The sequence below is a fragment of the Neomonachus schauinslandi genome, chromosome 2, assembly GCF_002201575.2.
Source record: "Neomonachus schauinslandi chromosome 2, ASM220157v2, whole genome shotgun sequence".
Taxonomy (NCBI): domain Eukaryota; kingdom Metazoa; phylum Chordata; class Mammalia; order Carnivora; family Phocidae; genus Neomonachus; species Neomonachus schauinslandi.
In genome coordinates this window covers 119,185,959-119,198,420 of record NC_058404.1, presented here as the reverse complement: position 1 = coordinate 119,198,420, position 12,462 = coordinate 119,185,959, and the positions used below count along the sequence as shown (strand labels likewise).

The following is a 12,462-nucleotide window of genomic DNA, read 5'->3' as shown; positions in this document are numbered from 1 at the left end:
GGGATATCTGTCTGAAATTCTCCTCTTTGATGGGGTCTTTGCCTGGTTTGGGGATTAAGGTAGTGCTGGCCTCACAGAATGAGTCTGGAAGTTTTCCTTCTGTTTCTATTTTTTGAAACAGCTTCAGTAGAATAGGTAATATTTCTTCTTTGAATGTTTGGTAGAATTCCCCAGGGAATCCATCAAGCCCTGGACTCTTGTTTTTTGGGGAGGTTTTTGATCACTGCTTCAATCTCGTTACTGGTTATTGGCCTATTCATGTTGTCAATTTCTTCCTGTTTCAGTCTTGGCAGCTTACAGGTTTCCAGGAAGGCATCCATTTCATCCAGTTTATTGGCATATAGTTGTTGATAATAATTTCTAATAATTGTTTCTATTTCCTTGGTGTTAGTCGTGATCTCTCCCCTTTCATTCATAATTTTATTAATTTGGGTCCTTTCTCTTTTCTTTTGGATAAGTCTGGCCAGTGGTTTATCGATCTTATTAATTCTTTCAAAGAACCAACTTCTAGTTTCGTTGATCTGATCTACTGTGTTTCTGGTTTCTAATTCATTGATTTCTGCTCTAATTTTAATTATTTCTCTTCTAATGCATGGCTTAGGCATCGTTTGTTGCTTTTTCTCTAGTTCTTTAAGGTGTAGAGTTAGTTGGTGAATTCGGGATTTTTCTATTTTTTTGAGTGAGGCTTGGATGGCTATGTATTTCCCCCTTAGGACTGCCTTTGCAGTATCCCATAGGTTTTGGACCGATGTGTTTTCATTCTCATTGATTTCCATGAATTGTTTAAGTTCTTTGTTGATTTCCTGGTTGACCCAAACATTCTTGAGCAGAGTGATCTTTAGCTTCCAAGTGTTTGAATTTCTGCCAAATTTTTTCTTGTGATTGAGTTCCAGTTTTAGAGCATTATGGTCTGAGAATATGCAGGGAATAATCTCAATCTTTTGGTATCGGTTAAGACCTGATTTGTGACCCAGTATGTGGTCTATTCTGGGGAAAGTTCCATGTGCGCTCGAGAAGAATGAGTATTGTGTTGTTTTAGGGTGGAATGTTCTGTAAATATCTATCTGGTCCAATGTATCATTCAAAGCTCTTGTTTCCTTGTTGATTTTCTGCTTAGATGATCTGTCCATTGCTGAGAGTGGAGTATTGAGGTCTCCTACAATTAACGTATTGTTATCAATGTGACTCTTTATTTTGGTTAACAGTTGGCTTATGTAGATGGCTGCCCCCATGTTGGAAGCATAGATATTTACAATTGTTAGATCTTCTTGTTGGATAGACCCTTTAAGAATGATATAGTGTCCTTCTGTGTCTCTTATTACAGACTAAAGTTTAAAATCTAATTTGTCTGATATAAGAATTGCTACCCCAGCTTTCTTTTGAGGCCCGCTGGCATGGAAGATGGATCTCCATCCCTTCACTTTCAGTCTGGATGTATCTTTAGGTTCAAAATGACTCTCTTGTAGGCAGCATATGGATGGGTGCTGTCTTTTTATCCAATCTGCAACCCTGCCGTTTTATGGGAGCATTTAGGCCATTCACGTTGAGAGTGATTATTGAAAGATATGAATTTAATTGTAATCATGTTGCCTGTGAAGACGTTGTTTTTATAGATTGTCCCTGTAAACTTCTGTTGTATATCACTCATGGGGTCTTTCTCCTTTTATAGAACCCCCCTTAATATTTCTTGCAGGGCCTGCTTAGCGGTCACATATTCTTTCAGTTTCTGCCAGTCATGGAAGCTCTGCATCTCCCCATCCATTCTAAATGAAAGCCTTGCCGGATAAAGTATTCTTGGCTGCATGTTCTTCTCATTTAGTACCCTGAATATGTCTTGCCAGGCCTCTCTGGCTTGCCAGGTCTCTGTGGATAGGTCTGATGTTATTCTGATGTTCCTCCCTCTGTACATAAGGAATCTCTTCCCCCTAACTGCCCTTAAGATGGTTTCCTTGGTTCTAAGATTTGCAAGTTTTACTATTACATGCTGGGGTGTTGGCCTGTTTTCCTTGATCTTAGGAGGGGTCCTCTCCGCCTCTAGGACTCGAATGTTTGTTTCACTCCCCAGATTAGGGAAGTTCTCAGCTACGATTTGCTCAAATACATCTTCTAGTCCTCTCTCTCTCCTCCCTCCGGGATTCCAATTATTCTGACATTGGAACGCTTCATGGTGTCACTTATTTCTCTGATTCTATTTTCATGGATTCTGAGTTGTTTTCCCTGGCCTCCTCTTTTCTCTTTTTATCTATTATATTGTCTTCCAGGTTGCTTATTCACTCTTCTGCCTCAGTTACCCTAGCTGTTAGATTATCTAGATTGGATTAGATCTCATTGATAGCATTTTTAAGTTCTGCCAATTCACCTTTTATTTCCGCCCTTAGAGACTCTATGTTGCCTTTAGCGGATTTCTCCATTCTAGCCATTGTCTTCACAATTGCTAGCCTGAATTCCATCTCCGACATCTTGGTTATATCTGCATCCATTTGTAAATCTGCAGCATAAGTCATAATCTCTGAGTCTTTTCTATTTTGGGGGCTCCTCCTCTTAGTCATTCTGTTGATGGGTGTTTGAGGGAATGTATAGAGACCAAATTATTGACCAGAACCCAAGCAAGATGCACCTGTTTTCTTGGGACCTCAGGGTTGCTGGCCTCTTGTTTTCCCAGCCTGTCTTCTGCGGGTGGGGCCTGCCACGCTGTTAGTCAGGCAACCCTGTTTGGGCGGAGTTGCCCTGCCCCCGTGGCGGGGGATGGGCTCAGCGGGAATCAGTCTTTGGGGCTTTTGTTCTCTGGCGGCTTTCCCTGGCGGCTTTCCACGTCTCTTCCGCGAATCAGAGCAGAAGAGACCATTTCCAACCCTCTGCCTCAGAGCAGGGAGACCGCAGTCTGTTCTTCAGTGAGCTCTCTAGGCCACACTGTCTCCGTTTCTGTCCGTGCTGCTATAAACTGCAGTGGCCTGGGTTGTGCGCCCCTCCGCAGCGCCCCCAGTCCTGCCTCCAGGTCGGGGCACGTCTCTGCCCTTTGTGCTTCTAAAACCACCAGCTGCTCCCAGTTCGCCCGCGTGACCCCGCCGCTCTGGGTTTCCATCCTGGGGGCTGCCCCAAAGTCCTCTCCCCACCACTACCCATCTGCGAGTCTGTGCCCGTCCCCAGCGTGCGAGGCTGTCGCTCACTGGCGGTGTAGGATCCCCATGGCCAGGCACCCTCCCGCTGCCATTTATCCTCTGATATCTGCCCGCAGAATCACAGCTCCCCGCTTCATACCTCGAAACCAACCACCTGCGATATTCTGTTTGTAGAGATCCAGATCTTCTTACATCCCAGGCTGGTTTCGTGGGTGCTCAGAGTGGTCTGGTAGATATCCAGCTCAATTCCGGGGACCAGTTGAAATAGGGTCCCCTACTCCTCCGTCATCTTTCCCCCTGAATCCTGTATTTTCTCTCCCTTATGATTTTCTTAATAACATTTTCTTTTCTCTAGCTTACTTTATTGTAAGAATATAGTGTATAATACATACAGCATGCAAAATATGTGTTAATCAACTGTTTATGTTATCAGAAAGGCTTCCAGTCAACAGTGGGCTATTAGTAGTTAAGTTTTTGGGGAGTCAAAAGTTATACATGGATTTTTGACCATGTGGGGGTCTGTGCCCCTAACGCACACTGTTCAAGGGTCAACAGTATATCTAGCCCTCTTCATAAATCTCATGGATAGCACTGATTTGGCAATAAACAGTTTTAGAATGGGGAGCCATTTCTAAATTATGTTCTTCACATTGGCTTCCAGGGGACTGTTCCAGAATGTTTTTCCAATGACATTTTAAAGAATGACTTTCCCATAGATTATTTCTTTTACCTGGTCACTGCTTGGAAAGTACTGAATAAAAAATCCAAGAAGAGATCCAGCTGCCACACCAATTACCACTTCTAAGATTCCTCTGAGAACGTTAAAAACTGTGGAGCCTTAAAAACATATAAAAAGAAAAACTTCAGACAGAACTTTACATCCATAAATACTTAGACTTTACTTTAATCATCAACATAAAGCATCTAATTACATAGGAGGAAAAGTATACAGATATTTCCTGCTCTCTACATTCTTAAATATATGTGACTTAAAATGTCTAATAAAATGGGCCTATAGTATAAGAAAGCTATGCATATTATTGCAGATAAATTTCAAGACAGGCAAAATCTATGATTTGTGTACTTTTTTTTTTTCATTTACTTCAATAAAAATTTACTTAAAGGGCCTAAGAAAATATAAAAGATAAAATTCATGAATCAGAGCTAATTTGTTCTATTATACAATAGGCAAAGGCTGGGTGAGAAGACAGATCTAGTTTTCAAATTGCCATTTAAGAGCCTGATGTTTTGTTTTTTTTTACTAATAATGATATTGACTTTAGTAGCTCTGATATGTATAGAATATAGTAACTTAAAAATCTGGCAATTAAAATCAAGAATCTTTTTTTTTTAGTTTTATTTATTTATTTATTAGTAATTTCTACACCCAATGTGGGGCTCAAACTCACAACTCCAAGATCAGGAGTCACATGCTCTTCCAACTGAGCCAGCCAGGAGCCCCAAGAATCTTTTCTTACTACAATGAGTGAAGGGGACTTACTCTTTCTCAAAAGTTATTTTCTTTTCTTTTTAAAGATTTTCTTTATTTATTTGAGATAGAGAGAAAGAGAGCATGAGCATGAGTGGGGAGTAGGGGGAGAGGGAGAGGGAGAAGCAGGCTCTCAGCTGAGCAGGGAGACCAATGACGGGCTCCATCCCAGGACCCTGAAATCATGACCTGAGTCAAAGGCAGATGCTTAACTGACTGAGCCACCCAGGCTTCCCTCAAAAGTCATTTCTAAAAGTAAATCTGAAAACAAATTATTTTTGAAATTGCTCCCAGAAGAGTTTATTTGTTGCAGAGCTTCTTTAAATATCATAATATAACTCATTGATAAAAATACAATAATAGTAAGTGACTTCAACACCCCAGTTACATCAATGGACAGATCATCGGAAGCAGAAAATCAATAAGGAAACAATGGCTTTGAATGCTACACTGGATTAGATGGACTTAACAGATATATTCAGAACATTTCATTCTAAAGCAGCAGAATACACAGTCTTTTCAGTGCACATGGGACACTCTCCATGACAAATCAGGCCTCAAAAAGTACAAAAAGACTAAGATAATACCATACCTATTTTCTGACCACAACACTGTGAAACTTGAAGTCAACCACAAGAAAAAATTTGGAAAGACCACAAATACATGGAAGGTGTAGAACATCCTACTAGGGGCACATGGGTGGCTCAGTCTGACTCTTGATTTCAGCTCAGGTCATGATCTCAGGGTTGTGAAACTGAGCCCTGCATTGGGCTCCACACTCAGCGTGTAGTCTGCTTGAAATTTTCTCTCTCCCCCTCTCCCTTTGCCCCTCTCCCTGCTCACATACTCTCTCTCTAAATAAATAAAATCTTAAAAAGAAAAAAAAAAGAACATCCTACTAAAGAATGAATGGGTCAACCAGGAAATTAAAGAAAAAATTTTAAAAAATACATGGAATCAAATGATATTGAAAACATGACAGTCCAAAACCTTTGGGATGCAGCAAAAACGGTCATAAGAGGGAAGTATACAGCAATACAGCCCTACCTAAAGAAGCAAGAAAAATCTCAAATACACAACCTAACCTTACACCTAAAGGAGCTAGAAAAAGAACAACAAATGAAGCCTAAAGCCAGAAGAAGGGAAATAATATAGATTAAAGCAGGAATAAATGATATAGAAACAAACAAAAAAACCCTGGTAGAACAGATCAATGAAAGCAGGAGCTGGTTTTTTGAAAAAATTAATAAAACTGATAAATTCCTAGCCAGACTTATTAAAAAAAAAAAAAGGGAAAGGACCCAAATAAATAAAATCAAAAATGAGAAAGGGGAGATCACAACCAATATTACAGAAATACAAATAATTATATGAGAATATTATGAAAAATTATATGCCAACAAATTGGGCAATCTGGAAGAAATGGATAAATTCCTAGAGATGTATAAACTACCAAAACTGAAACAGGAAGAAATAGAACACTTGAACAGATCAATAACCAGCAAAGAAATTGAATCAGGAATCAAAAATCTCCCAACACACCAGAGTCCAGGGCCAGATGACTTCCCAGGGGAATTCTAACAGACATTTAAAGAAGACTTAATATGTATTCTTTTCAAACTGTTCCAAAAAATAGAAATGGAAGGAAAACTTCCAAATTCATGCTATGAGGCCAACATTACCTAGATCCCAAAACCAGACAAACACCACACTAAAAAAGAGAATTACAGGCCAATATCCCTGATGAACATGGATGCAAAAATTCTCAACAAGATACTAGCAAATCGAATCCAATAGTACATTAAAAGAATCATTCACCATGATTAAGTGGGATTTATTCCTGGGTTGCAAGGGTGGTTCAATATTTGCAAATCAATCAACATGATACACCACGTCAAGAAAAGAAAGGATAAAAACCATATGATCCTCTCAATAGATGCAGATAAAGCATCTGACAAAGTACAGCATCCTTTCTTGACAAAAATGCTCAACAAAATAGGGATACAGGGAACATAGCTCAACGTCATAAAGGCCATATACAAAAGATCCACAACTAATATCATCCTCAATGGGAAAAACCGAGAGCTTTTACTTTACAGTCAGGAACAAGATAGGGATGTCCACTCTCACCACTGTCATTTAACACCGTCCTCGCCTCAGCAATCAGAAAACAAAAAGAAGTAAAAGACATCCAAATCAGCAAGGAAGAAGTCCACACTGTTCTACGAAAAAGTGTGCTAACTAGTTATGTGGTTTCTCGTTATTGTAGTTTAGGGTAACAGAACATGCCACCCCAAGGTATGCCACTTTGGCATAAGGATTATTTTGAGCAGAAGGCAACTGAGAAGAAACAGAATCAAGAAAAGGTGTCTATCTTCCCCTATCTACCTAAAAGGAGGACATAAATTTTTAAAGTGTCTTTCTCCCCTCTACCAGGAAGGACAGAGGTTAACCACTGAGACAACTTCAGACTCTCATCAGCCCAAAGACAGCACCAGAAGAATCTGTGTAACAAACTTTGCTGGAAGCAGGCCTAGCTACCGTTAGTGTCCCTACTTGCTGCCTCCAAAAGCTCAAAGTTCTTTTCCTTTGTCTTGCATGTCTCTACAAAATCATTGTTCTTTGCTAAGATGCTATATATATAAGCCCAAATTCTAACCACCCCCTTGGAGTTAGTCATCACTGAGTTCTCCCCTCTGCAAGCTTGGTGCACAGGCTAACTGCTTTCCTCTTGTTCGTCTTTTGTCAGTCTGATTTACAGGGCCCCAGCCAATGGACCTATGGTGGGTAGGTCCTTTCCTTTCTGAGAGTTTCAATCATCTCTCTTATTTAAAAAAATAATTACCTCCGTAGTAATTTTATTTGGCTAGGGCAGCTCTATGTTAAGTAATGGTGGGACTGTCAGAAGCATCTAGCTGTGACAGTAGCATATGTCTCAAGCAATTGCAATAAATAATTCACTCTAAATGTGTAGAAATTAGCTAATTAGTTTCAGTCTCTGGTATGTAAAATTGCTTAAGAAAGAAAAAAAGACTTCTTGGGCCCACCTGTAAAATTTCTGACTCAGTAAGCCTGGCAGGGCTTGGGATCCACATTTTAAAGAGGTTCCAGGTAGTTCCCACCCAAAATGGGTTTAAGGACTACATTTAGTGGAGCAGGGCAGAGGAAACACAGCACTGCTGACTAGGAAAGTTCTTAAACTATCCATAGCCCACACTCCCTGGATTATGAAAACCCCAGTAAGCCCTCCCCCCACCTCGCCCATTTCTCTCCTTCCCCTCCCCTGTGGTTCTAAGGCAAACTCTTGCTCTAATGCCTGGCTTCCATTCCCAAAGGCTCTGCTTTAATTGGTCTGAGGTAGTGCCCACAGATGAGTATTTTTGAAAGCTCCCCAGGTAATTCTAGTGTGCAGCTGAGGTTGAGAACCACTGTTTTAAAGATGCAAACAAACAGAAAGTTGAACTCAGGCACTGAGAGTGGAAAAGTGGTTGCCAGGGGCTAAGGGGTAGGGGAAACGGGGAGAGGCTGTTAAAAGGGTAAAAACTTTCAAGATAAAATGATCATGAGGTCTGAGAATCTAATGTTTAACATGATAACTGTAATTGATAAAACTGTATTGGATAATTGAAATTTGCTAAGAAAGCAGAACTGAAATATTCTCAACAACAACAACAACAACAACAGGTAAATATGTGAGGTGATGGAAGTGTTACTTAATTCGACAGGAGGATCATTTCACAATGTATACATGTATACCAAAGCGTCATGCCACATGTTTTAAATGTCTTACAATTTTGTCAGTTACACCTCAATAAAGCTGGGAAAGAGAAAACAATAAAAAAATAAAATAAGGAAAGAAGCATACCAGGAAATCAGTGAAAACATAAATTTGGACACGTACAGTAGAATGAAAATAAAGACGAGTGTAGATTTGACCTAACAGATAATAGGGAATCCTCATTGGTTCTTGTGCCAAAAAGTAACACTATGAGAACCATGTTTTGCTAAGGTTAATTTAGTGACTGGATGTAAGGCAACTTTAGGGCAATGGGGAAGAGGTGAGGTTCTAGGTAATCAGCATGAATTGTAAAATGGGAAGATAACCAGAGAGACTGAAAACACATGACCTTCCAAGAAAGTGTGTTCCCACAGTTATTGGAAGCTAAACTAAGGCTACAATTAAGTTTTGTCAATAATATGGAATTGCAAATCTTAATCTCCTGATCTTGGACATGGATTAAAAAGAAACTTGTGCTGTGCCAAAGGAGAGTAAAAGTGTTGATAATAGCGTGAGACAAAAAGTGCCTTGTGCCCTTCTTTTATTACTATTTAGCACAAAATACATCCATATCAGACACTTAGTGAGTACTAATAAGATAGCCATTAAAATCATTGCAGTTATTGCCCATAAAATGGTAAAAGAGAGCAGAAACTGTTCCTATTTTAGAAGAATGCTCTTCCTTCCCCTTGGACGGCTCTCTAGTCACTTGTGCTCTTTGAAAAACCTACTCATCTATGTGTGAAGTCTGCAAGATTTAACTTTCCCAGAAGGCTCCATGCAAAAGCTTTTTGAATCCTTCCTTAAACTTGGCTACTCTGGATCCCCCACTAATGTCCTACCAGACCACTGGAACAGTCCATGTCCAGAGGGTTAAGGGAGTAAAATAGGAAGCTACTGGTCCCTCCTTAGGTATAGAACTAACTCTTGGAGTTGCTTTCTCTATTTCAGTCTGCCTTACCCAATTATCAAGCAAATATGCCTTGCTTGTCACATCATAATTTATGTCTTTAGGGCACAAGAGAACAGCTCATTGTGAACTGACCAGTTTACCTGTGGAAAAGGCCATGCCCAAGCATGTGTTGAAGCCAGTGATTGCCAGAATGTCATCGAAGCTGCCAGCAGCCATGAGTAAGGTCGGGATGCCTTTTTCAACCCCATAGCCTCCTTCCTGCAAAAGGAGCATTGAGGGTACCACGACAGCTGGAGACACAGCACCTAAAACAAAACTAAGTAGGCAGCACTTTAAACAGTTGATAGTGGCTTACTCATTGTTATTATTGTTGTGGAAATTCTAGTAAACTCTACTCTTTTAGAGGTTACACTTCAGACAACTACCGTTTTCAAATGGCAGTGAAGCACTAAGTCAGAAACACACACACACACACACGTTCTATAGCGCACTTTTTCCAAGTGTGGCCACAGACAGCTTGTACTGGAACTACTTAGGTTGCCCGAAAATATGTAATTATGGGTGGTACTGAAGGCCTCATGGGGTTAAGTTCTAGGAATCTGCCTTAAAAAACAAACAAACAAACAAAACCAAAACATTCATAGTATGAGGGTTGAAAAACACAGCGTGAACTTTTTAAACTGGAACCGACTAATGTTAGACCTTCTGTTGGGATTTGGTATGTGAAAAAGACAACGGATTAGGAGAAGGCCATCATGGCAGTGATGGCGAGAGTAACCCCAGCAGATGCTGTAACAGCCGAAAACGTTATACACTATTTTAAGTGCTTTACATATATTAACTAATTTTATCCTCACAACAGTCCTAGAAGGTGGCTACAGTCACTATCTTCATTCTGCAAATCAAGTGATTGAGACACAGAGAGATTCATGAACTTGCCAAAGGTCACATACTGGAAAGTCACGGGGCTGGGACTGGAATCCAGGCAGAACAGCTCCACAGTCTCAACCATGAGAAGTAAGAATTTCTTGCTTCTTGCCTACTTATTAGTACTAAGTTCTTACTAAGTACTTTTCACATTTATTTACTTCTCATGACTGTTAACCATTCAAAGAACTGGCAGTGGAAGGAAGAGACAGCAGAACCACCTAATCATAATTGTCTGTGTCAGAAGGAGAAAAACAACATTAGAGGTTGATTACTGTTGACACATTTATTATCCTTTGGACAGACTTTGAGGTGAGAGATGGCAATTTCTCTCACCAGCACGGAATCAGGTGTAGGTAAAACTTTTTCAATAGTTTAATAGTAATAGTAATATTACTTTTTCAATAGTTTAAATCATAATCGCTGTAAAAGTTAGACATATACTATATATAGTATATTTTGAAGTTATAATATTTAGATGATGCTGGAATACCTATGTTGTAATTTCTGATGTCCTTAAAATAATTTGTTATACATTCTCTTGTATGGAATCAGGGAAAGACCTCAACATCTCTGCATTATTTTCATATGACAAAAAAAAAAATCATTACCCCAGTATAAATCCCCATTGCCATGGTAAAGCCATTAGGAAGTGAGCAAGAAGAGCAGATGTGCACGCCTCCACCAGACAAGGACCCATGGATAATCTTACACAAACACCCTTCAACTTCTTCAGGGCCTGAAATAGACAAATAGAGATACTAAAATAATCCTATAAAGACAGGTAGAGATTATGACATTAAATACTTTTTCTTCAGTATTCAGACCATGTCTGGATTACCATGAATTTTCCAGGTAATGAGTTTTAACAAATATTTCAGTGTTCTAAGTGTTTCGGAGATAGCTTATTTAATCCTCATAGCAACCTTATGATATAAGTGATATTATTATTCCCAGTATTTTTAGACGTCCTCATCTAAAAAGGCACAAGTTAAAGTCATTTGCCCAAGATCATGAAATTGGTTAAATTACATACCCAGGTTTGAACTCAGGCAGGGTGTTCTAGAGTCTGTACTCAATAATCCCCAAACTAGCTGATTGAACACTCTCAACATTAGCTTTTTTAATAATCTGTGGCCCCATAGAGAGGCCAGGGTGAAAATCTTCATCCCTAGGAACATTCATTCTTTCATTCAAAAACATATGTTAGTAATCACATTAAAATAAGCATACTTGAACTCCTCCTCTGTACCAAACAGTTTCTTGAGCTGGTATAGTTAGCCCTAAACACTTGCATAAGGCTTTGCACACCAAAAATGTAATACTTTCTCTTATCACCATTATCTACAAGGATGACCTGTATCTCTGTCAGAGAAAAGCAGAGCCTTCACTCTTAGTGCTGTCCCCAGACAGTAATTCCACCTCACTCCAAGAAAGAATATGGGACATCTTCTGGGAATAGTCAGTCCTGTGTGAAATAAACTCCATTCTCTTCTTGAGACCGTCACACAAAGTGTCTAAAGCTCAGTGGTTCCCAATAGTAGTAGGATCGGAGGAATACAATTCCTGGTCAACAATTAGAAATTTACACTTCATACCTTTGAATCAAGCCCAAGGCCAGCGCGGACCAATATGACACACAGGGCTATGCTTCTCAAAGCGGAAGACCACTTGTGCTTGATCTGTATGTTATCACTGATGACCGGGATATTTCTGAGAAGAAACCCAGCAAGCAGCATACCTAGAATGGAGAAGTCAATAACTCTTTAGTTAGTATACAAATACAGAAAACATTTTTGGCACTTTACTTATTTTTGAGTTCATGTCTCTTTCATATTCTTTTTTTAGAGTTTTTATTTAAATTCCAGTTAGTTAACATACAGTGTAATATTAGTTTCAAGTGTACAGTATAGTGATTCAGCACTTCCATACATCACCTGGTGCTCTTTACAAGTGCCTTCCTTAATCCCCATCACATATTTAACCCTCCACCACCCACCTTCCCTCTGGTAACCATCAGTTTGTTCTCTATAGTTAAGAGTTGGTTTTCCTCCATAAGAGACTCTTAATCACAGGAAACAAACTGAGGGTTGCTGAAGGGGAGAGAGGTGGAGGGATGGGGTAACTGGGTGATGGGCATTAAGGAGCACATGTGATGTAATAAGCACTGGGTGTTATATAAGACTGATGAATCACAGACCTCTGAAACCAATAATACAGACCTCTGAAACCAATA

At 39.6% G+C, this 12,462-nt stretch overlaps 1 protein-coding gene across 5 annotated transcripts in view; it reads right to left on the bottom strand.

Moving 5' to 3' along the window:
- SLC9B2 (solute carrier family 9 member B2) overlaps positions 1–12,462 on the bottom strand; it is a 40,493-nt gene that overhangs the window by 18,917 nt on the left and 9,114 nt on the right. For 4 of the 5 annotated variants that reach the window (XM_021680371.1, XM_044912658.1, XM_044912660.1 and 1 more), the window contains 4 exons: positions 11,825–11,967; positions 10,838–10,965; positions 9,440–9,615; positions 3,850–3,956 (listed from right to left, as the gene is read on the bottom strand). In XM_021680371.1, the coding sequence (XP_021536046.1) occupies positions 3,850–3,956; positions 9,440–9,615; positions 10,838–10,965; positions 11,825–11,967 (554 nt within the window). The remainder of the gene's footprint in view (positions 1–3,849; positions 3,957–9,439; positions 9,616–10,837; positions 10,966–11,824; positions 11,968–12,462) is intronic. The other variant, XM_044912659.1, reaches the window with a different exon arrangement.